The sequence below is a fragment of the Fringilla coelebs genome, assembly GCF_963513975.1.
Source record: "Fringilla coelebs genome assembly, chromosome: 6".
Lineage (NCBI taxonomy): Eukaryota > Metazoa > Chordata > Aves > Passeriformes > Fringillidae > Fringilla > Fringilla coelebs.
In genome coordinates, this window is record NC_140034.1 from 36,765,663 (window position 1) to 36,789,524 (window position 23,862).

The following is a 23,862-nucleotide window of genomic DNA, read 5'->3' on the forward strand; positions in this document are numbered from 1 at the left end:
ATGGGATCAAATTTAAGTACAAGTGAGGTAAGCAAAACAAAGTGATAGAAGGAGTAAAGTGGGTAAAATTGTCTGGTGTTCTGTGAAGTTGATCGCAGAGGAGAGCGAGTGGCAATCAAGGGAAATCGAGTTTGCCGTTCCTCAGATCTTGTTGCAAGGATGGCTTTCCTAGTCTAGGCTTTTGCAGAGCCTCATGGCACACTTGTGTTTTCAAGCCACATTTTAGGGCTAGAAACGTTGCTTATTGTGCTTCTGCTTCCCTGTAAAAAAGGAAATAAGCTGGAAGGGAGTTGTGATGGTGGTCGGTAAGGCACCTAATGATGTAGTTAAAAAGCATAGCTCTAAAGGTATCCTTGAACGTGGGATGTTTTGACATGTCAGCCTACAGTAAGCCTTTAACATGCAGTTTAGTTTTCTTAACTTTGCCTTGTGTTGTTTTTCCTAGACTTTTACGAGCACCTCAGCACCAGCGGTGAGAACGGTAGGTAGCAATTAGCTGGCCCTTCATTAAATGCTGTCCAGTGCTGAATGCTGATCACCAGAAAAAATTTTAGGAATTCAATGGCTCCGGGGAAAACTGTGTTGCAAAGTTTACTGAGCATTGAAAAGCTGAGCTGCAACTTCAGCTCTGTAGATGGAGTATTGCCATGGCTTTCCATAAGTTAAAATAGCCTGGCTGCTGTTGGTGTCTGATGGTTATGTGCTGCACTTTATCTGGGCTGCTTTGTGCTTCAACTATACCAAATTTTTAATTACTCCCTTCTTTTGTGTTTTGATTTCTTTGGATGAAATATTCCCGTTTTCTTACAGTTTATTCCTTTATAAGGAGAGCTTTTATGTGGGTCTTCCAGTTGTTCCTAGTGTTCTGGTATTCCTTGTAGCCTTTCCTTGCAGTGTAATGGTCTGTCCCAGAGCTTGCCATTCTCTGTGCAGCACAGCATTCACAGGTAAAGCGTTGGAATAAATGTGGTGAGTTCAGTCTCCTGACAAGCTTGATCTTATCTGGCTAGTAGGAGTGGGAGGAGTGCCCAAACTTCTCTGAAGGCTAAAAAAGAGCAAAAGGTGTTTTGTAAGGGCTGAATTGAGGATGAATTCTTTGCACAGGCAAATTAAAAATTACTGGGCAATTAGCAGACATTTATGTTAAGAGGTATTAGCATAAAGGAAAATGTATCAGATAAGCTCCTATGAGCCAGTGAATGGGAGCAAAGGCACTGGCAGCAGGATGAGGCTGTCCTCTGGAGCTTGCAGTGGCTTTGGGACTGCCAGTATCAGCTGAAACTCTCTGGGGATCTGTCTGCAAGATGGGCTTTTGCCCCTCCTTCAGTGATGTGGGCACTTCCCAGCTTTGCATCCACATAGGGAAACCAGAGTGATATAGACAATCTTTTAAATGGTGGTAAATTCTCGGGGAGGTTTGCTGGTTTTGGTAGTATCTGATGCCTGGTTGTGCCTGAGAGTCATTTATTTTCTCTGTTCAAAGTGAAATGCTGTGGCAAAGACTTTGCAGAATTTCTTCAAAAACTGGCTTCTAAAATGATGTTTAGGTGCCTGTATATAGTCTTGCAGCCCTAAGAGGGCTAGAACAATAATAAAAATTCGTATTTTAGTTCTAGCCTGTGTTTTGAAGATCCATCTGGCTTTTTTGTCTGTAGTGCTTTTTACATTGTTAGTAGGTCCCTAGGTGTGAGACCTGTACAATTGCATGGCTTCAGATTGTTCCTGTTATCTTCAAGGTATTTAGGGTGGCAGAACTGACATGAATGCCATACCTACAATTTAGAGCAGGACCCAGAGCCCCTTCTTTCTGCCCTGAATCTCCAAGGACCACAGAGGTAAAATTCAGGAAGGGCTTGAACTTTATTCCTTTTTTTTTTTTTTTTCACGAAAGTTGGTATTTATGATAAGTACATAAGCCTAGCATACCTGAGTTGCTTTTTGTTACTCAGTGGCTCAGTCAAGGAAATGAGTTTTCATTGTCAGAGTGAGCTTCAGGGGCAACTGGTAGGATGTGTGGGTTTTCAATTTGAGCAACTATATACATTAGAAAGAATATGTAAAATAGCTGGTGAGAAAAATTTGTTAGTGTCCTCATGCTGGCAGTCAAAAGAATAACACTTTTTAGATGACATAAATTACTGATAGAGACTGGTGTGGTCTTGAGGGAACTAAATACATTGAACTGTGGGAATCCTGGTTTCTCAGACTGGGATCCATTCTAACACACGTCCAGCTGTGGAGCTGCAAACAGGAAGAGGGAAAAAAAACAACACATGAAAATTGCAGTCTGGAACCACAGAGGTTTTGCATAGCTCTTGGAAAGAAGCAGCCATTGACTCAGTGCTGCTCCATTTGTTTTTATCCTGAAACAAACCTGGGGACTTCTGCTGACTTGGTAAGACCCAGCTACAGGATATTTTAGAATGGGTGAAATACATACAAAACAGCAGTACAAGGAAAAGTGTTTCTTATGAATTTTACTTTGCCTGAGGTGAAATCCTGCCTGCCTATGAGGCTCCAAAATGCTTTGAAGTTCAAAGGTGCTACATACCTGACCGGGGTCAGAAGCAGGGCAGTGATCTGTGTTTTAAAGTTTTGCTACTCTTTCTGACAGGGTGAGTGATTTCTTTGTTGCTTTTCATACCTTTTTAAATACTGATGAGATTTATATTCCTCTTTGATGAGAAAGTGAAGGGAAGAGTGCTTTCCCCCAAATACATACACGCTTTGATAACTGCCTTATCTCCTAACGTGACTTAGGAATATCGTTTGAGTTTCACTTTTTTTTTTTCCCACTCTTCTTAAGAAAAAAATTTTGTGAAAGACTTTTAAGCTTAGAACCTTACTAAAGTAGAGCAATTTTAGAGACCAGTTATATAATTCATTCATATGGATGAGCACTCACGTATGTGAACACTCCTATATGACTTCCCTCGGACTAGATACGTGAGGATTGCACAAGTGTGCCACAGGCCTTAATTGAATTTTTATCTGACGTAGGACAGTGTGACCAAGTCTTGCATTTGCAACCTCATATATTTAAGTCATTTCAAAAGTGATCATTAAAATGCCTGGCTTGTGTTTCCGGTTTATGAGGTAAGATTCATGTCTCAGATGAAATAAATATAGAAGCCGAAAGTTGAAGTGTGTGTAATGACTGACTGTAATAACTGGCCTCAGAACTTACCCAGTCTGTGATATGGTCATCATCACATAAAAGGCAAGGATGTGGAAATCTTTGCCAATTGCTAGGAGATTATCCAGTTTAGGACAAGTTTTTCTGTGTGACTTTGAGTTAAGTGGCTGATAGCTAGACTTGGTAATGCATTCAGACACCTAAAAGTTAGGAGCTGTAAGGTTGGACTTCCAGGACTCTGGTATGGGAAGGCACTCCACAACCCAAAGCTGAGCACTGAGAATCATTTCCATAAGTTTGGAGAGTAAGATACATCAGAGTGGAATTGTAATAGCTGTGCAGAAAATTGCGTAAATGGCCAGGTAACCTGGGTAGCTGGGAACAACTTTCACAGCTCCTATCTGCACGTGGCTGCAGGGAGATATCATTATCCACTTGAGATTCACAAAGTAAAGGGTGCCTGGTGCTTGTTTTCCAACAGCTGAGCCAAGGTCATTCTCTTAAAATGGTGTTAAGCCCAGTAACTAATAGAATTTCCATGGAATGGGGAACTTCTGCCCAAGTCAATTTTTCTGTAATCAAGGAATGCACGTCTTCTTCTTTCTGGATAAGAGAGATGTTCCACATCTTCTGAAATAATATTCCTGAGGTCAAAACCACTTACAATTTATTGGATAGGGAAAGCAGGGACAAAACATAAATGTAAAATTCATGTCAGTAGATGTCAGGGATAGACAAGCCTTGGATGCTGGTCCCTGTGTCTAGGAGGGCTTCTCGCTTTTACCCACTACTATTTTATTCATATAGAAAATTAGTTGTAACACTTCAGCTGTACAGTCTGGGCTGATATCTTTTGGTTGCCTTGGATTGGAGACTGGAATCCTTTTTTGTTTGTTTGCTTGTTTTTTTCCCCCAAAGAACTTTCCTCTTTCGAGTCTATCCAAGTTATCCTTTGTGGGCATGTTTAGAACAATGGAGCAGATAGGAGATGTGGTACAGTCTTTGCAACAACTGAAATGTCCCACACCTGACAGTCCCAGGGCTTGCAAACTGTGCTCTGTAGAACTGCCCTGTGTGAGGGACTGGACAGGGCAGATAACAAATGTGCCCCATCAGTGACTGCTCTGACCCTCCTGCTGCTGTCTCACTGCTCCTCAGCCCTGCATCTTCAGGCCCCTTTGTCAACTCAAAGGGAAGTGCAAGATGATATTCTGGGGATCACTCAGGTTATTTCTCAGAGACAGTTCGTGTTCTCTGCTGACTTTTCAGAGGTGCTGAGGTTTTTGTTGATGAGGACTAGGACCTCTTTCATTACACTGGCTTATTGCCCAACGTCATGTCATAGTCCCAGTTACTTTAGCCTGGCAAAGCATTGTGAGGCACTTCAGGATAAGTCCTGTGATACTGCTGAAAAGATGTAATTCGGCAATATGTGTAGCCTGTATGAAGGAAATAATAGCAAGGTACATTTTATTAGTTAACATCACTGTAAAATTGTTGCTTTTGCTGCTCTATTATTAATACGGGCACTTCTCATGCCTGCATTAGACAATAAAGGCAAAAATTTTAGGCAATAAAGCCCATGTGTTTGTATTAGGACACTGTATTAGCTTTGTGAGGTTATAATATGTCTATGAAAATAAGAGGGAGGGCTTTGGGGGGAGGTAGAATCATAGAATATTCTGAGTACAAAGGGACCCACAAGGACCACAGTGTCCCAGACCTGCACAGCACCATCCCCAAGAATCACACCTTGTGCCTGAGAGCATTGTCCAAACTTTTCTTGAACTCTGTCAGGCTGGTGCTGTGACCCCTTCCCTGGGGAGCCTGTTCCAGTGCCCACTCACCCTCTGGGTGAAAATCCCTTTCCTAATATGCAACCTAAACCTCCCCTGACCCAATTCATTCCATTCCCATGGGTTCTGTCACTGGGTATCACAGAGGAGAGCTTGGTGCCTGCCCCTCCTGCCATGCTGTGTCTGATGCCCCCCGGGACACGCTTGGCCTTCCTGGCTGCCAGGGCACTGCAGACTCACACCCAGCTTGCCACAGCCCAGGACCCTTTCCACAGCACTGCTCTCCAGCATCTTGTTCCCCAGAGTGTATTTTGTTCTCACCAACTGGTACAGATAGAAAGATTATATAAATTTTTGGGCACATTAAAACCTGTTTCTGTTCTAAAACAGAATCAGTAAGTGGAAAGCTAAATATCCGTTTGAGCAAGTGTTGAGAAAAAGAGTATCTGCACATAAATTGTTTTTAAAATGAAAGATGGTATATATGAAAGAGGAGATATTAGTATGTGTGAGAGAGTAAGAAGTTAAGCAGGTATCTCACAGGTGAAATGGGGAAGGGGTTAATTTATAGCCTGAGGAATATGAAGATTCATTAGTATGAGCCATGGAGGTTATGAATTATTATAGACTTAATATCTCTGAGCTCAAGCTTTCTGATATCTAGTGGGGTTGTGAGTTAATTCCCAAGATCAACTCTGGGATGATTTTTGTAGCTTTCTGCTGGGGGTCAGAGCTGATGATCAGAGGTTCACCAGTCTTCAAGAGAAGTATCTCATCACTGTCAGCTGCATTTCTATTTTTGGCTGTGTGCAGAAGTTTGTGCTGGTGTGGGCACTTGTGCTGGTGCATGGTAGACAGTCCTACTTTCAAGCTCCTGTGACAACATTTGGTGTCCCAGAGACAGCCTGTTCCACGGCAGGCAGTGCTGTGTGAGAGGGGAGGATGCCCACGAGTGTGCTCCAGGGGTGTTTGTTGTGATAATAAGGGGGCAGTGATGGGAAGACGTGATCTTTATCAAATCAAACTCTTGGCACCTATCATTAACTGGAGTGATTTTGAAATATATTACTTCTGTTTCAGACCTGAAGAGAGTTCTGTGTCAAAAATTTGTACAGATTTTTCACTGCTCTACTTGGTTTGATGAATTGTATTGTCTCAGCCTTGAAAACTGTTCTGTCTACGTTGCCAGAATTTCAGGGTTACAGTAGTCTGTGTCCACAGGCTCAAATAATAATGTCATCTTTTTTTTTCCTTTTTTCCTCTCCTGAATTTTTGTGCAGGCACCAGTATCTCCCTTCAACTTGCTCACTGTAAAAATACTAAGAGTGAGGAATGCCCGGAAGGCAGACTTGCGTGAGTACTTCTACTATTGTTGGATGGTTTTTATAACTTATCAAGGAAAATATTTGTACAATGTTATTGTTCTCAAGTTGTGCAGGAATAAAAGCATGTATTGCTGTATGTTTGAAAGAATCATTCATAATACTGAAGCATTGCTTTCTCCTTTTAAATTTAAATTTAAAGGGACTGACTCAAGCAAGGTGATGCATTTTATTTCCTTTTTTCATACCTTACTATGAGATATATTTCCTACCCTTCTGACATCAGACTTAAATGCTGTTCTGAGATCTGCTCTGGAAACCATGACAATCCTTGTATCTTAAAGCAGGAAACCTGAGTATTTCCTACAGAATTTCTGGATGGAAGAAAGGAGAGAACTGGCAATGCAGATGTAAAACCAGCAGTGGCAAGAAAGCCTATGAAAAGAAAATATTTACAAGCAAAAACATTCTATTACTTCTGCAGAATTTGTACATATCCAGAAAGTGATAATAAAATCCAGTGTGTCTTGGAATTTGTTTAACCTACAGAATGGAGCTGTTTAAAAGTCAGAAAAAAACTAACAGAGCAATTCTCAGAGCACTTGACAGGCATTTAAGTGAGGGGAAGTGAAAAAAGGATATCTAGAATTGAGACTTCAAAAGATAAAGGTGAAATAAATACAAAGGGAATTAGAAAATTCCCGTCTAGAGACCACATGAATAAATCTGAAAGATATATTAAAAAAAAGTCCACACTCTGTTTCCTTAAATCTTGCTGAACATGGCCAAAATCAATTTTCTTTTGGTATGCTCTGAATTTCATGCAGCACATCATAGTTTGTAAGAAAATTTTAGTTAATGTAATCTATATTTTGATCTAGATTTTAATTTGTGTGATGGGTCAAGAGTAGAGGAAAAAACTTACCAGAGGTAGGATTTGGTGTTTTCTGGCAGGAGGGAAGAGGTTAAATCACATGGAAGTTGTGCCTAACAACACTATTTTTGAATGACTGATCACTATCAGGGAAGAAATCTCTGCAGCACTTATATATGGCATTCTGGGTTAGTTAAGCATCTTCCACAATGTAATACCATTACATGTATTACATTACATGTATTACTGCTTATTTCTCTTTTTCCTTTGGTTCATTAGACAAAGTGAGAACACTTTATAAGGTGTAAAGTCAGGGGTTTCTTAAAGTTCTATTTTTGTGCATGGAAGCACACATTCCATGACCTTATAGTTTTATGCATAACTTTTTATTTTCCAAAATCCAAATTTTGAAATGCCTCAATGGTGTTCTGCACCAACCAAATATGTGATCTGACTAGGCCACCCCTGGAATTGCATCTACACACCCACATGAACAACTGAGTGTGCATTTCTGTATTCCTGTATGTCTGCACTGCCTGCTGGTGTTTCATTTCCTTGTGGCTGTCTTTCTCAGAGCAACTTGCTCACTCCTTATCACTGTGAATCATCAGGGTCTATTTTGGCTAAACCTGTTGGTATGTCTGCCACACCATCTGGCTTTCTTGCTTGGTGCTCTGGTCTCAAGAGCAGATGAATATCATGTCTTGATCCCCTTGAGATGCCCCAAATTCAGAACTCAGGCACTCCAAAGAGTTGTTTAAAGTGTATCTGGCAGAGAGATTTGTAAGCTTTTCATTAAGAATATTTTCTTAACAGAAAATTTATTGTCTGAAAAAACTGTATTATTGGGAAAAAGAATTGTCCATTTCTTTGTCTGCAGTGAGAAGGGTATTTCAGGTAGTGTTTACATTTTCTGAGACATCAATAAGGCAAACATTTCAGCTAGTTTCCCTTGAAACTTCAGTATTTTCAGCTGTGGGAAAATGTCCCTTTCCTACCTGTGTCTACTGGTATAACTGTGATGCTTGTTACATTTCTGAGTTAGCATTTATTTTCTCCACTTTAGCTTTCCAATTTTGCTGGTTAAATCTTGGTGTTCCCTGTGACTATTTATTTCTTTTACATATATTTTCTCATGATTGTAGTGTTTGTGCTTTATTTATTGAAGCAAATATTTCTTCTTGTTCATTGACTCTCATGTTCCTATTTACTTTACTAGTGAAAAATAAAATGCTTTAAAAGTACACCTCCCTACTTATGTTTCAGAACAAGATAATTTGTATAGATTTGAGTAGAAAGTCTAGACTATGTTTTGGACCCTGACATTGACTGCATTATGGGGTCTTGGGCAAAGCATAGCATCATGGAATGGTTTGAGTTGGAAGGGGCCTTAAAACGACCCCCCTGCCATGAGCAGGGACACCTTCCACTAGATCAGGTTGATCAAACTCTATCCAGGGTGGGGGATGGTCTTGAACAGAAATTCAAGTTTTCTCAGTGTACTTATTTGCCTAATCCTTATATTGCTACTGTGAAGTAATCAGAGTGTCTCATCCTCTTTGAAAATGGAAATTGTAGCATATAATCATCATTCAGCACTTGCTTTTTCATCTGCTTGCATTTGTGTCCCTGCTGAACATCTGATCAGTCACAGTCTTCTGATCAGGTGTGGCTTAGCTCTCTTTCTGGAAATCCTTTCCTTCCCACAGTCACAATCTGGATTTTGCTGATTGTGATAGCATGGTTAACAACACAATAAAGGCATGGCTTGGCTCATAGGAAAACCTAAATCTGTGATTGTTATGGAGAGATAAAGAGGAAATACATGAAGTAATTGCTCCTAATATAATGTAATAACACTGTTACACGTCTTGAGCATGATGCAGGGGTTGACTATGAGCTGAATTATTTGGCCTCCTCTGACTCACAGGGTTGCTGTAAGAACCAGGTGACTGGTTGAGCATTGCTAATGTGGAATAGGGAGATTACAGGTGTGAGAGAAAGGCCATTGGCACCTGTATCATGCTTCTGTAAAGTCTCACTCCCTGGAGTTCTCCCTCCAATTTGAGGACTCAGAATATGGGAGAAGCTGATGTCTTCATTAGGACTCATGGCTACCTTGCCCAAACATGGGTGGTGGCAGCATCTTTCCAGTCTGCAGACAGAGCAGTAGGAAGGAATTGAACACACAGTATTTTAATTATGGTGATTAAATGGATTTTGTTTTCTGAAAGAACTGCTGAGGAGCACACAACTTCTAAAAACTTTGTCAAATATATGAATGAATAAGGAATAGGCACGTTCTGATTTGTGATAAATCAAATTTTTCAGATTTGATGCAAGAACACCTCTCATCAAAAAAAATCAGTTTTTCAGTTAAGCTAGCATGTTAATAAAGGCTTTCATTAAGCTAAGGTACAGACCTTGGGGAAGAAATTATAGAAAACAAGTCCCTCTATAGCCCAGATGGAAGGTTGTGAGGTGTGCTGCCTGTCCCAGCCATTTGAATAATCATGAAGATAAAACTAAATGCATCTACAGTCTGTGGGGGATGGTGCAATTTCAAGTATAACGTAACATTAAAATAAAAAAAAAAAGTAGGTCTAACTAAGAGTGACAAGGTGGAAATGGGTATTGCAATTGTCTGTTCTCCTGTTGGTGCTGCATTGTATTTTTTACACCTAATCCTGTATGTTTTAGGAAGAAAGCCCCAGCTGTGCTATCTTTGTCTTATTAGGGTTAAAAGGGGACTGTGCAGTAATTCTTTCTCCGGACACATTCTAACTGTGCTCATCTTCTCCCTGCACAGTCACCCTTTCAGATTGCTATGTGACACTGTGGCTGCCCACTGCCTCAGCGGAGAAGGTTCGGACCAGGACCATCAGGAACAGCAAAAACCCCGTTTGGAATGAAGCTTTCTGCTACAAGATTGACCGCCGTGTCAAGGTAGCTGACATCAATTCTTTGCACCATTTGGTGTCTGCAGTTAGTCATTGGATTACACAGAACTATACTAAACCAATACACACATAGCTAGCTCCAAACACAGATGATGTTAAAGATTCCTCAGGAAAAAAAAAACCACCCTGTTGCTAGCACCCTCCTTAGTGTTGTTCTATTCCCCTTATTTGTTACTTAAACATTTACTATACTGCAATAAGAAGGAATTAAATGCTCTTCAGAATACAGCTTTACTATCCTATCCCCAATCTTGGCATAAACAAGCAAACCCAAGAAAAAATCACATAAAAATAATAGCAAAATCACTCAGTTCTAGATATTGTGAAAATCCTTTAAGCCATCTTTATGTACCTGTGACTGTTTTATATACTTAGAACCAAAGGCCATAAAATAAATATAGAGACATTTAATGCAGTTATTTATCACAAACTCATGAATGTTCTGCATGGCCTGTTTGTCTTGTGTGCCTGGGGAAATGAAACAAGCTTGCTTCTTTTTTGTGTGAAGAGCTATCAATAATCTCACATCTAATAAACCCAAGTCTCTTCCCTTTTTCTCCTTCCCATAAAACTGGAGGAACGAGGAAATAAGACGTAGTCTAGAGATCTCCCTGCCTTACAGAGCTCTTGGCTGCAGCAGTAACCCCACTCTGCTCTTGACCCCTTTGTGCAGAACGTGCTGGAGCTGAAGGTGTGTGATGAAGACACGGTCACCAGGGACGATGAACTCTGCACCGTTCTCTTTGACATAGACAAGCTCACTGTGGGACGCACCGTCCGCGTGAAGTTCCAGCTGAATCCACAGGTGAGCAGTGGAACTGGTGAGAACAAAAGTAAATTCTCTCCTTCCATCCCAACAGATCCTTTTACAGTGTTTCATTTTAGAAAACATCTATTTAAACTGCATTTTGCTGCAATTCTAGGAAATTGTGCTTTTTGCTAGCTTTTGTTTAGAACAAACGTCTAGCTGAAAATACAGGATGGAACCACCTGCAGCTAGTTATCCAGTCTTCACTCTGAATATTTCTGGGATGTTTGTTAGCTCTTGGTATAAATTCTGAATTTTCAACTCCTTTTAACTGTAATGGTATTAAAGAAGCTAATTCTTTTTGTTTAAGGAATTAAAATCTGAACAAATAGCTGTTTCAGCAGAATAGCAGTTCTTAAGCATGCAGATGTGCTTATAAAGCATTTAGATTAAAAAAATTCATTTTAGCAACTGCTTTTTCAATATCTAAAAATTCAATATCTTCAGTCAAAACTATGGTTTTCTTACATTCTGGGAATTTTCCTAAATTCTATTTTAAATGCATATTTAAAAAATTATATGTAACTGGTATGATGAAAGCTGTGAAGAAAAATAAGTAATCAGTCTTTCTTTTTTTAATCTCCTCTCTTCAGGCACGTGAGGAGCTGGAGGTGGAGTTCACATTGCAGAACACGTGAGTAGAGTCCTAAATTCTTAATAAAGTGTTATATTCAGTATAAAAATAGTCTGAAAATCTGGTTCATATGTGATGGTGCTCCTTAAACCTGCAGTAGCTAGGTCTTTTCATTCAAGTATAGTAAAATGGAATTTTAGAATACATACTTTTAGATTTCAAATATCTGAAATGTGATTTTTTTTTTCCCTGTTTGAATTCTGCCTCTTGGGCAGCAACTTCCTCCTGTTCTCTTTTTTCTCATTGAGTCAATGAGATGCACAAGGAAGTATGAGGACAATGACAATATTCAGGAAGTTTTGACCCTTAGGAGTGCCAAGCCTAAATGCCCTAATTACCCCCTTCTTGGGGAATCTGGTTTTTCAAATTCATTATAAAATGCACTTCCATAAGTTTATCTGCTCAATTCATCTGGCTACACATGGGGAGCTGTGGTAGAGAAAGGAACCAAATATTCTGCATCAAGTAAGGTCCAAAGACCACTGTGGGAGTCTGAGGACTGAGGAACCAGGAAGGCTGGAGGGACAGCAGTAGCTTCACTTGGTAGGCTTGAGAGAGGTTGGTGGAGTTTTACTATTTAGAGGATGTTCTTAGAGAAGGTACTGCTCCTAGATGGTACTGCTGGAACCTTCTCAAGGCATTTGGGGCACTTCAGGAGGCCTGGCAGGATAATACTTGGGTGGATACTTTGAATTCCTTGCAGCAGGGGAAATAAGAACTTGCTGGTGTAAGGACAGTAGCCCAGTGTTAAGAACTGGAGAAGGAAACATCTCAGTGTTCACACACAAAAAAAGAGTCTCAGTATCTCTTTTTACAACTCATGGAGACTCACCAGGGTGGATTGTTTGTTGTTTACTGTGCACCAGGACTGGCAAAAGGCCCAGCAATACCAAGACAAACAGTGCCTGTCACGTAGCAGGAGTGTCACAACATCAGTAATGGCCATGGGGAAGCTCCAGAAGGCATCACAGATCTCCTGTCTAGGGTCCTCCTCCTCTGGCAAGTTACAGGATGGGTTATGGAGTTGGTACAGAGAATCACACTCTTGATAATCCTGTCTTTAGTGGGGGAGGTCCAAGCAGGTTGTCTGGCTTGGATGTTGTGCACTAGTGGGTTTCTGCATGGGAACAGAGGCTGGAACTTGTCTTGGAGCACGTATACCACCAGCTCTGTGCCAGACTCTTCTGTCTGACCTTGCAGCCCATTGCCTTTTCCTGGAGTTGTATTCAACAAAGTCAGAAAGGGGACAATTTTTGCAAGTGATGCCTGAGTAGGAATTCTACTGGTTGGAAGAGGATGGTTGGAGCTGTACCAATAAAAATAATCCTTTGCAGTCTCAAGGGAGAGGTTTTAAAAAGTGTGACAGTCAGTTGCTCCAGCAAGAAGGCATCTGATCTACTATTTTTCATTCCTAGTGTGGTTCCTGAGTGATTAGTGTAATAGTCACTCATGTGGACTTCTTGTGGCCTGAAGAACTCCACGTGCAAAGGCAAGAAGGTGCTGCATTATAAGGGAGAGAATGTCCCTGTGAGCTCAGAGTAGGACTGAGAAAATGGGATTGATGCCAGAAGGCAGACAGACCTTTCCCCTCCTATCCCTCATGCACATTTCTTGCATTTGTGTGGTGGTCAATGCTGTTCTCCCCATCAGCTGAGTCTGGAATAAGGGTCTAAGCACATTTGGATTGATTAAATATGTGGTCTTGGTAGGACATTGAGAGGGTGTTTTTTTTTCCCTCGCTTTGGAATGTGTGATGTCAGGAGTAATTAATGAAAGGATTTGTCCACTAAAACTGTAGACAATGGATTGCATAGATAAACTAGAGAGCCTTGGAAAGGTGTGAACAACTGAAGTAGTTGAGATGGGTCACCAGAAAGCTATGGACCCACACCAGCCTCTTCTGGTGAGCTTGTGTTGAACAAGCTCAGCAGGTTTTGGTAAGATTTTTTTGTCAGCGCTGGATGGGAGAAGTGTTGACAGAGATTAGAGATAATTTTCAGTGGGAGAGAGCCCTCTGATAACAAGGAGTACAGATAAGCATGTGGGATAGTTTCTAGAAATCCTGTGTTGGGATGGGAACAATGAGAACATACTTTTGTGGGGGGTGATATGGCAGTTTATTTCTGAAATTAATAACTATTTCCACCAGCAATTTTTCCTGATGCTCTTTATCAACAGTTTTTAATTTCTTCCCCATCTTCATTCTAGATTTTATTAATTGCAAGGTTTGTTACATTAGCCTTGTTCTTTCTTTCCAGCATTTCAGATGAATAATACCACACATGAAGTGTAACCCCAGGACAAAAATGTTTCCAGGGTTGCACCTATGATAGTGGCTTTGCTGCTCCTATTTTTGTTTGCCTATACCCTCACTGCAAAGGTTGTGTTTTGCGTTACCTCCACCAAAAAGAACATTTTAACAATTACCTCATGTTACATTGGAAGGCTGTATGATAATTTGTTCCTGCATCCATTCCTGTTACATTTTATTTAAAACTGAAAAAACCCCTCCACTTTGTTAGTGGGCTTCCACCACAGCAAGACCAACACCCTCTCTAGTTTTGCCTCGCCCTTTTGCCCCTGCTGCAGTACCAGCAATGCTCACCTCTGCTGGAGAGTGGCAGGCACTGGGGGCCAGATGTTTGATCCCAGCGACACAGAGAGGAAGGCATGCTCCTTCCTCCGAGTGCCTTTTCACCAGCAACCAAGCCAAGGGATTGCAAATGCCTGCCCACTGTTTTCTGGGCCCATTTCAGGAGCCCAGCTGGTGTGAGAGCCGCTGTGCTGGGGCAGCAGCGACAGAAAAGGTAAGGCTGCCGTGCGCAGGCTGCCGGTTCGTGCGCTTCTGTGCTTTTTGAGCTGTGCTCTGGGGATTATCAGTGCTAACCTGGGCTTTCTCCCGTGTCCCCACTGGCAGGGTGCAGCACCAGAACGAGCCCATCCGCGTGGCTACGGGGACGGGGTCCCGCTGGAGCCGCTGGCTGCGCTCGCTCAACATCCCCCTGCCCTCCGACTTCTACTGAGGCCACGCCAGGGACACCGAGGGGCCACAAAGAGGCTTCTGGGGAACTGCAAGGTGATTCCAGCTTCCAAGGAAAGGTCTGAGAGCCCCTGGGTATTTGCTGTACCTGCTGATCTTCTTTTTGGCCTCTTTTGTCTTTCAGATGTCTCAAGCTGAGGAAGTGCATCTCTAACAACTCTTAGAAGAATGAAGGACCACTCTTACACAACCTTTCATCTCCGCTCCCTCTCCCTTTTTTTTCAAATGTGAAAGACTATGTTTAAAACAAAGCCCAATTAACAGAAATAAATGTAAATAGGTGTACAAAAAGCTGTATAAAAGTTAAATATTAATTATTGAAATATGGCAAAAGCAGGATTTTTAGAAAATAAAAGTCTTTCTTTTTCTTTCTGTAGTTCTGCTGTGTTATTTTGAGAAATCCTCCTCGTGTGAAGGGGGAGCCAGCAGATCATGCCAGCCATTTGGCTTGGGCACTGCTGAGAAACCCTCAGGCTGAGTCTCCATCAGTTGGGAGCCAAATCTACTGTTTGTATTTATGTGTGGAGGAGCACTGAAGCCAAAAGTTTTAAGAAAGAATCTTTGAGGTGAAAACAACTTTCTTTACTGAAACAGTACCATCCCCCATGCTTCTCTTGGGTTGTCAGAAAGCTCAGAAAAGTAGCCTGCATTATTATGGAAGCTACTAAAGGAAGGAAAAGCTGGATCTGACATGAAAGAATTCAAAACTTTTAGATAGGTATCAAAAATCCAGAGTCTCTGGTGAAACGGAGCATAGTAGCCTAAATGAGAACTGCAATATAAGAATCTGTGTGACTGTAAGTTCCTATTCAAAATTACCCATTCCATTATGTCAGCCATAATCCAAAAAGGAGAAGGCAGAAGTTTGGTGTATACCAGGTGATGGGAAATGTTCCCTGGATTCATAGAGTACACTGCGGCCTTAGGCATTCCTGCAACAGACTTTTGGTGAGGAAGGATGCCCAGAGTCTCTGTTTTTGTCTTTCCCTGCTACAGGTCATAATACGCTCCCAGTTCTCCTAGTGAAACTGAGGTCTGCAATAAAAAAAGCCCACAGACCACAAACTGTGATGGAGAAGAGAACGGGAGCATAGCTCTGTGTGCTGAGAGCTGTCTAAGAGCAGGTCGGTTGTCAGAGAAATTACCAGCTAATCCAACTAGTGGAACTTATTCAGTGCTGCAAAGGTAGGCAAAACATTCAAAGATTCCTGCCAGCCTGAGCTCTTCTGCACCCAGCTCAGCTATGTTTCTAGCCACAGCTGATTTCCTAAGATTCAGAGAAAGATGAGTGCCCTTGCTCTTGTTAAAACAAAGGTATGGACCACCAGGTCCGCAGTACTGACAAGTAACAGCAGCTGGACCTCCTTACAGGGGTGGCAGAAGAGGTGACAACCCAGTAGAGACATCTCAGCCATTGGTCCTTCATGACAAAGGTGTCCTGGCTCTTCCCAGGGGTCTTCCAAGCTCTGCTCTGTGCAACAATGCAGGGTCTCACAGCGTGTTTGAAAGTCATGCCTTGGACCTCCTAACTTTGAACCTAACTTTACACTTGGCTGATGCCAGCAACTCAAATAATACTACACTTCACTAGATGTTTGCCTCCATGAACAGATATCTTTACTTGTCTTTGCACTTTCATTTCACCAGGCTATGCAGACTGAGGTCTTCTAATACCTATCATGCTGTTTCTTGCTTTCCTTGATTTTTTAATGAGTTATTTGAGGATGGTGACACCATATGTCATGTAATGTTACAACTATTTGACTACAAAATAGTAATTAAGAACCAAAATTTTTGTCTGAAACAAAACTGGAGTGGTGCTTACACACATTTACTTCTATGCAGATGGAAACACTGAGTATATTTTCACCAGTTCCTGACCAATGTTCTTTGAACTCTTAAGAAATATATTTCCAAAAAAATTTACAAAATTTTAAAGTTTATGACTGGGGGTTTTTGACCAGAGGTGTTTGTTTGAGTTTGTTGTTGATGTTTTCTTATAATTGAAAGGTTTTCCTGAATTTTCTGCAGTGTATTTAGCCAGTTCATATTTTTCTCTTAAAGGAAATATTAATATTCTCTTAAAGAAAATACTGACTTGGAAACAAAACTTTAAACTGTTTGTGAGCTTTTAGGAGCTTTTCAATTTTGAGTGAATGCTATCGTGTATGTTTATATCTAAATCTAATTGTTGTAGTAAATTTTCATTTTAAGTGGATAAAAACAATGTCATTCATGTAATTTTAAAGGAATTGTATTGTTTGGTTTCAGCTGAGATAAAATACATACATCAAGTACAGAACTATGTGAGAACTCAAATGTGTAATCCATGGCTTGCAAAGTCTGGATAAACAGCTCATACAGCAGGTTGGGGAGTCAGTGCTCAGTCCTTGTCAATAGTCCATACATATGTGTGCATTCCCTTTGGGAAAATCTCACTTCTTGAGAGATTATACGAATCTACATTTGTAATTTAATGAAATTGGAAATTATGAGATATCCTTCATCAGACACTGCCTGATTTTTCTGATGGGAAAATATTTCAGAATGTAAAAATTGTTGGCTGCAGTATATGAATACACCCCTGCCCCTAGATGTGGAAACACCTCTATACATACAGTGATCTATTACAATCTCATGTGAGATTTGCAGGTCAAATCTGAGAGGTAAGCACAATTTTTCCAGCCATTAGGGAATTTTTTTTATAAATTGTGGAAAGCTAGGCAGTTGTATTAGGCAGAAACCTGGGTAAAACTGTGTAATGCTCAAAAGAATCAAGATGGATTTAACAGCTGCAGCTGTCCTCAAAATCAGTATGTCTCATACCAGTATTTATTGCATGGTTTTCTGAAACAAATGTGTAAGACCACAGGAGTATAAATCCAGCTTCATATTCCCTTATGTATGGATGGAAAAAACTGCAACTCAGCTCATCATCTAATCCTAAGCTTTAAAGTATTTTTGAGTGAGAATGTCAAAGCCAGAAATGTCAAAGGTCATGTAAGAACTAATGTGTTAACCACAGTCTGAGTTTTCCCACCCGTGACATTATTTTCCTTTTTCTTTTTTTTTTTCCAGTCTGGACTATCCTGATGGCATTATTACAAATGGAGTACTAGTGGTAAAGTATATATTTATTATGATCTTTCTTGTGTCTGAATAACAAGTGTTCATGCTTCTAACTCTGGAAACGTTGAGCTGTGCCCCAAACCCAGTACTGCTACCTACTTTCTTCTATAAATGATAGGCTCAGAACTATCAGGAGTTAATGAAGAAAGTGTTACAATGCTCATAAAAATAGTTCCATATGTTAATACACTCATTATTTTGAATAGGGTTCATCTTCTTTACTTAATTGTCTCTCCAAGTTCAAGCAGCTCATGAGTTGTTCCTCTTTATTTCAGTTTTGGAAAGGAATACCATATCATTATTGTCCTCGTGTTATCTGAAAACATAGTAATAGATAATAATTGTCTTGCTCATTGATCAACCAGAGGGGTTGGTTGGGAACAGTATGAATCACTTGCAATGACATTTACACTTCTCTCAATCACCATTCATCCTCTCTTGCTGCAGGCACGTGAGGTTTCCTGTTTGGAGGTTAGAGTGGATACAGGGAAGCTGAAGCAGCAATCCACAAGTGAGGTTATTGCTTCATTAGCCTATTGTTCTTGTGTTGTGATTCAGCCATTATACCAGATGTTGAAAAAAATTAATAATCTGTTGTGCACATTGCTCTATCTGTGTCATATAATACTTAGTTTTGCCATGCCCCACCTTGCAGAAAGATTGTATCTGTCAAAATTCACGTTCATCAAGTGCTTAGTTATGCAGCAAATTTTAAACTGATGCAAAAATAGAGCCACATATACTAGACTGAGAAACTTGGAAAAATGAGGTCAGTTCTCTTTGTCTATTGTTTGTTCAAAACAATTTTTTTCAAGTGGGATCTTTAAAAATTATCTTATAACTAATATGTAGAAATCTTATCCCTTGTGTTTGATTTGGGTTTGAGTATGAACAAAGTTTGTGCATATCTAGGGTTCTGAAGGAGACTTTTTTTTTGGTTCCTTAATAAAAATAATAAACCTAAGTTTAAATGCAAAGTTGCATCAAAGGGGTCTTTGCAAATTGCAGGGGAGCCCTCTGCTACCACAGAATCACCAAAACAGTACTTTGTCTATAAAATATAGCTCTAAAAAATACATCAGGATTCTTCTCTAGTTTTTAAGTTGATTTAAATGAACAGTAGCTTGTGTGTAATGAACAGTAGCTCCGGGGGCAAATCTCAAAACCTCATGACTGTTCTGAGTGAATTCATGAATGGAAAATAGACTTCTATGAAGAAAATGGTAGCAATGACCGAGCTGCATTATAGAAAGTTTCAGACTAAGATGTAGCATGGGAAGGAAAGGTTAGTGACCTAAAATTAACTGTCTCTCAGCCCTGATCTTGCAGGAGAACAACATATGATCTCTCTGTAAAGGCTTTTCTGTACATGCAACACAGCCAACACAGCCTGCAGGTTGTTTCAGTTTTGGTGACGTGGAGGCACGTGCCATGCCAAGTAGTCTGATTGAATTTTGGGTGTATAGAATTATTTGTTAGTCCTAATATTATAAAATGTGAACCAGAACAGACTGGCATAAAATAACTGACTTTTATGCAACATAAATAGTCCAAAATGCCTGTAAACTGACACTCCTTTAAATACAAATTTTGGTTTAATTATTCATGGAAAGCATCTAACAAATAGCAAGCGATAGTATTTTAAAAATCTGTGAATTCTGTACATTGATTATTTATATAGATTCACCCAGATATTTTAGATCAGTTTTCAGCCTGTTTTTGCCATGTGAAGTCTACTTAGTCATCGTGGTGTAAGAAAAATTCAACAAAAAGTGAAGGTTAGGTTTTTTAATTAGTTATGTGTGTTTGCTTGTAATAGTTAAAATTCTGCTTGTTCCTTGCCTCTCTGTTTAGACCCAGAGCTTACATTTACAGTGAAAGGATCACATGAAGGAAGCCAGAAGATTTTGCTGGACTCTGGCCCCAGCCTTCATATAATCATATTCCACTGCATCATAAATGACCAGACAAGACTGGATATCATATTACCAGAAGAGGTAAGTTCTCCTTCTGTCTGTTATTATTATTCAAATTAAATTAGAACAAGAAATTAATAGAACCAGTAAACTGAACGAGCCTTCTGAGTGGAGAAGTTCTAGAGATGATAAACCTTTCATGTGTTCATACCCAATACCTCTTTTACATTTTTTCAGCTGACTGGTGGAAATGAAACAGAGAAATCTGGGGTCCTGTCTTTCCCCCTGAATTCACTCCCTTTGCAGAAAGAAATATTACTAGAAGAGGTGAGTGCTGTGGACCTTTTGAAATATGTATTTTAAAATGACCTTAATACTGTCCTGCTAGAAATAAAGTTACCAAGTAAACAAAATCGCTGTATAAAATTGTACAGCTATTCCTTAGAAATGTTAAAAAAATTTGGTTGCCATATTCAACTTTAAGGAAGAATATGTTAACAATAATTTTCATAATACAACAGTCATTGCAAACCTGCATCTACAGTTAGAATTAAATGGTTTCAAGGAACAAAACATGACTGTAAAATGCACATCCATTCAAAACCACATTGGTTTTCTTTTTATATACTAGCTAAGAACTGAAAAAACACCCATCCAGATTATGGGCTTCATTCGATTTTAGTTTGTCTAAATATTGATATTGGGGGTGCTTTTGTGTGTATTAAAAAAAAAAAAATAATTTGACAAGGTAACTTTTCTCACTCTTGTTGCCCCTTCTAAATGTGCAAACTGGGAAGTGATGTAAACACGCAAGCTTGTGGCACGCTATCTGCCCCAAACACACAGGCTTATTAGAGAAGAGAAAATTTGATTCCAGGGAGGGGAGTGAGGCTTTGGTTAATTGTATAAAAATAATGTCCTTAGCCATGTGATTTATTATTTGAAAACCACCTCTCTTAGTCTGAGCATTGCCCGAGCTTGAAGGAAAGAAATGCTTTAAAATTCGGTAGTAATTACCTTTACCTCTCTCATTTTCCAGGATAATTCATTTCACTTGTGCTTGACAGCGAGAAAATGGTAAGATAGCCTCTTTTAGTCCTGTCACCCAGGACTGCTGTAAACTAGTTATGTAGGCTTTTTCTGTGGTAGGTGCAGAGATGAGCACGTACTGCGTGAGCGCTGTGCTCGCGTGGTGCCTGAGGTAAGTGTAAGTCTGCTGCACCTACAGCAGTGTGCAGCTCAGCAGGAGCCTGTGAGCCCTCCTTCAGAGGAAATTAGTTGGCTTTATGCCTGTTCTCATACATGGATTAAACTGTACTAGTCATATATTATTTTATTCCCCATTTATGCCAGTTGTCAGATCTGCACAAGGACTGAAATAACCTCTGTCAGCCTTTAACTTTGCCAAATCACCAAAACAAACCTAGGGTAGCCTGGCTTCCGCCCCTTCTGCTTCACTGAGCAGAATGGGAGCTGGGACCTGACAAGGTGCACCTCTGCCAGCCCACTTGCAGGGACAGAATTGCACCAGTAATAGGTAAAATTGAAGACAGTGACATTTTATGGTAGAGTTGAAAACTCCCTGTGGTTCACAGCACCCTCACTATGGGAGGATATACAGAAGGAAAGCGAGGTGGGTTTTCACAGCACGAGAAAACTTTGTGTAAATGGAGAGCTACCTGTACAACCTCAGCCCATAACAAAATATACTGACATGTATATTTAGCAGACACACATATAGAAAGAGAGCAAGAAGAATGTTAATCTACTGCTAAAAGAGTTGGTTTTTTTGTAAGGTATTCTGTTTTCAAAATTACACTGTGGGATAAATCAAATTTGCTGGAGAAGAAAGGTTAGTAGCATTAATCCTTGAAACATTCATATTTGTGAAATATTGGTGAAAATTATTTTCAGGACAGAGTTTGCAGCCACCAGAGGGTGATGTGATCCAGTAGATTTGGTCAATATTTAGTGTTATTCTCAGTAATAAGGTATTTATGTTGCTGTAGGCACATAATATTAGCTGCAATTTTCTTGGGTTTGCACTTTTTTTCTGGATTTTCTTTTGCTTGTGCTTCACATTACTCAAGGGACAAAATTTCATGTGTCTGCACATGTGAAAAAAAAATGATGGATATTCTTGTGTATTGCAGGACAAAGCTTGCGAATACTTATCTAGGAATATGTTCAGGACACAGGTGAAAGGCTGGAATTCCCAAGAGACTGAGCAGGGGGTGATGCTTGCCCTGCAGTTCAAGCTTCATCACAAAACTCATTAGAACCCTCACTTTAAATGCTGTTAGTAGATTGTCAAAACCTGAGAACAAGTGATAATGCCATCACTTGAATTTTCCAGGGTGTCATAGTGATAAACAGGAACGGGTACAGAAAAAAATACTTCTGAAATTACTCCTTTTGGTGATCTCTCCCTGACTTGTGTGTCTTGTTGTTTTGTCCATGTTCACAAGAGATCTAAAGTACCTTGGAAGCACCTCTTCATCCCCACTGCTATTTCTTGCTGGCAGAAAACCCAGGGTGTTTTTGTTTTTCTTTCCTTTATCAATATACAGACTTGGAAATAACTTGTTTTGCAGTTATTTTTTTATTACCTGCCCTACAGATCTTGAAATCAGCTATAAATGATGTGTGCATTGATTTGTCCCATTGTCTGTTCCAGCTCAGGAGATCTGGATGTGCGCTTGGGGTTTAGCCTGTGCATGGACGAGCAGAACTTCCTGCGGAAAAGGAAGAAATATGTTGCTGCTGCTCTGAAAAAGATTCTTAATTTGGAAGAGGATCTGAAAGAGCATGAGGCAAGCCAATATAGTCCCTGGTAGCAACTGCTCTCAGGGGAGCAGGGCCTGGCTTACAAATTCAGGCAACAAATTAATCCCAGCCTAATTAGTCCCGCTGGTGTGGGCCAGGCGTGGTCACCTAGGGCAAGGCATGAGAAAGAGAAGCAGTGGCCTGTTAATGTGGGGGAGGCAGGATAATGTCCTTATGGAGCCAAAACCTTCTCAACAGCCTCTCAAACAGTTCATTCCTGTTTATTCTGGGTATTGCCCATGGGTCTCAGGAGAAAAATTTGTAGTGGGCAGACATGGAAAAGCTGGGCAATGCTGCCTGCAAAACAGAGAGCCTTAACACAGAGACAGGGTGGTGGCCATGGCACTTGTGTAAAGGCTGTTGAGGAAGAAAGAAAAATTTTCACAGATGTCTGAATAAAAATTCTTGGAGTGGTTTCTGCAGCAAAACAGCTGTATTTTTGGGAAAAATGAGGGATAAAACTATCAATTGGGCAAAGAAGAGTGGATCTTACAGCATCACTGAGTTGTAGATGAAATAGCTGTTCGTACGTTTAGCTGTATCGCTATAGACCACGTTCCTGCCTCTGTAATTGAATTATAAGCTTTGCAACTGCTGATGCCTAACTGGTTGCTGACAATCAGAAAAGTACAAACATACCAACAGCAAGAACACTCTTTAGCTGGCAGTTAAAATAAAAGAATGCTGTGGAAAATATGATTCATAAATATTAATTTGTATTCAGAGCAGAGAATACAGGAAACAAAGTTTTCAACAATGCTGGAAAGAACATTTTTAACCATTTTTACAAGCTGTCTGAGAGTTTCCTCACACATAGAAAACTGTTTTCTGAAAGGTCTAATTACTGTGGCTCTCCTATTCATGTGTTTAACTTCAGAAATATGGGAAAATATCCCCTCTACTTTATTAACTGACTTACATTTGAACTGAAAAAAAAAATCATTCGTGTTTTAACTTATTAAAAAAAAGGTTAGGAAATTGTAAACCCCAGAATATAATTTTTGGAGCTTATTCTGACTTTAGCTAAGATGATAAGATTTTCCTCATTATTATTTTATAAAATTTCCTAGATTTAAGATCTTAAGGAGTTTAAGTACGAAGAACATCTGTTTTCTCATTTTTCTGAGCTTTTGTTTTTTTCATAGAGGAGGAGAATTATTTCCTTCATGCTCTATTCATTGACTTTGGAACACAGATTCCTTTATGAAATTAGAAGCTAATACTTGAAAGGTATAAATAGACATTTTCCATGGGGCGTGGAAGCATCCACACTCTGGTTGCTAACGGAAGCAGAGGGTGTACTAGATCAGGAAAAGATAAGGAGAAGAATAGTCTCTCTCTTCAATTACACTTGGATCATGGAGGGGGAAGCCCTATCAATGACTGTGCTTCAGGACATAAAGTAATTAATGGCCTGGGGC

At 40.1% G+C, this 23,862-nt stretch overlaps 1 protein-coding gene across 1 annotated transcript in view; it reads left to right on the plus strand.

The window, feature by feature from the left end:
• LOC311154591 (cytosolic phospholipase A2 epsilon-like) overlaps positions 1–23,862 on the plus strand; it is a gene marked incomplete at both ends in the record, with an annotated part of 32,325 nt that continues 8,463 nt past the window's right edge. Inside the window, 12 exons of the mRNA XM_084207225.1 lie at positions 1–27; positions 446–481; positions 6,213–6,285; positions 9,938–10,074; positions 10,762–10,893; positions 11,490–11,530; positions 17,649–17,691; positions 18,147–18,210; positions 19,554–19,696; positions 19,853–19,942; positions 20,655–20,692; positions 22,293–22,428. Coding sequence (XP_084063351.1) covers positions 1–27; positions 446–481; positions 6,213–6,285; positions 9,938–10,074; positions 10,762–10,893; positions 11,490–11,530; positions 17,649–17,691; positions 18,147–18,210; positions 19,554–19,696; positions 19,853–19,942; positions 20,655–20,692; positions 22,293–22,428 — 960 coding nt within the window. The remainder of the gene's footprint in view (positions 28–445; positions 482–6,212; positions 6,286–9,937; positions 10,075–10,761; positions 10,894–11,489; positions 11,531–17,648; positions 17,692–18,146; positions 18,211–19,553; positions 19,697–19,852; positions 19,943–20,654; positions 20,693–22,292; positions 22,429–23,862) is intronic.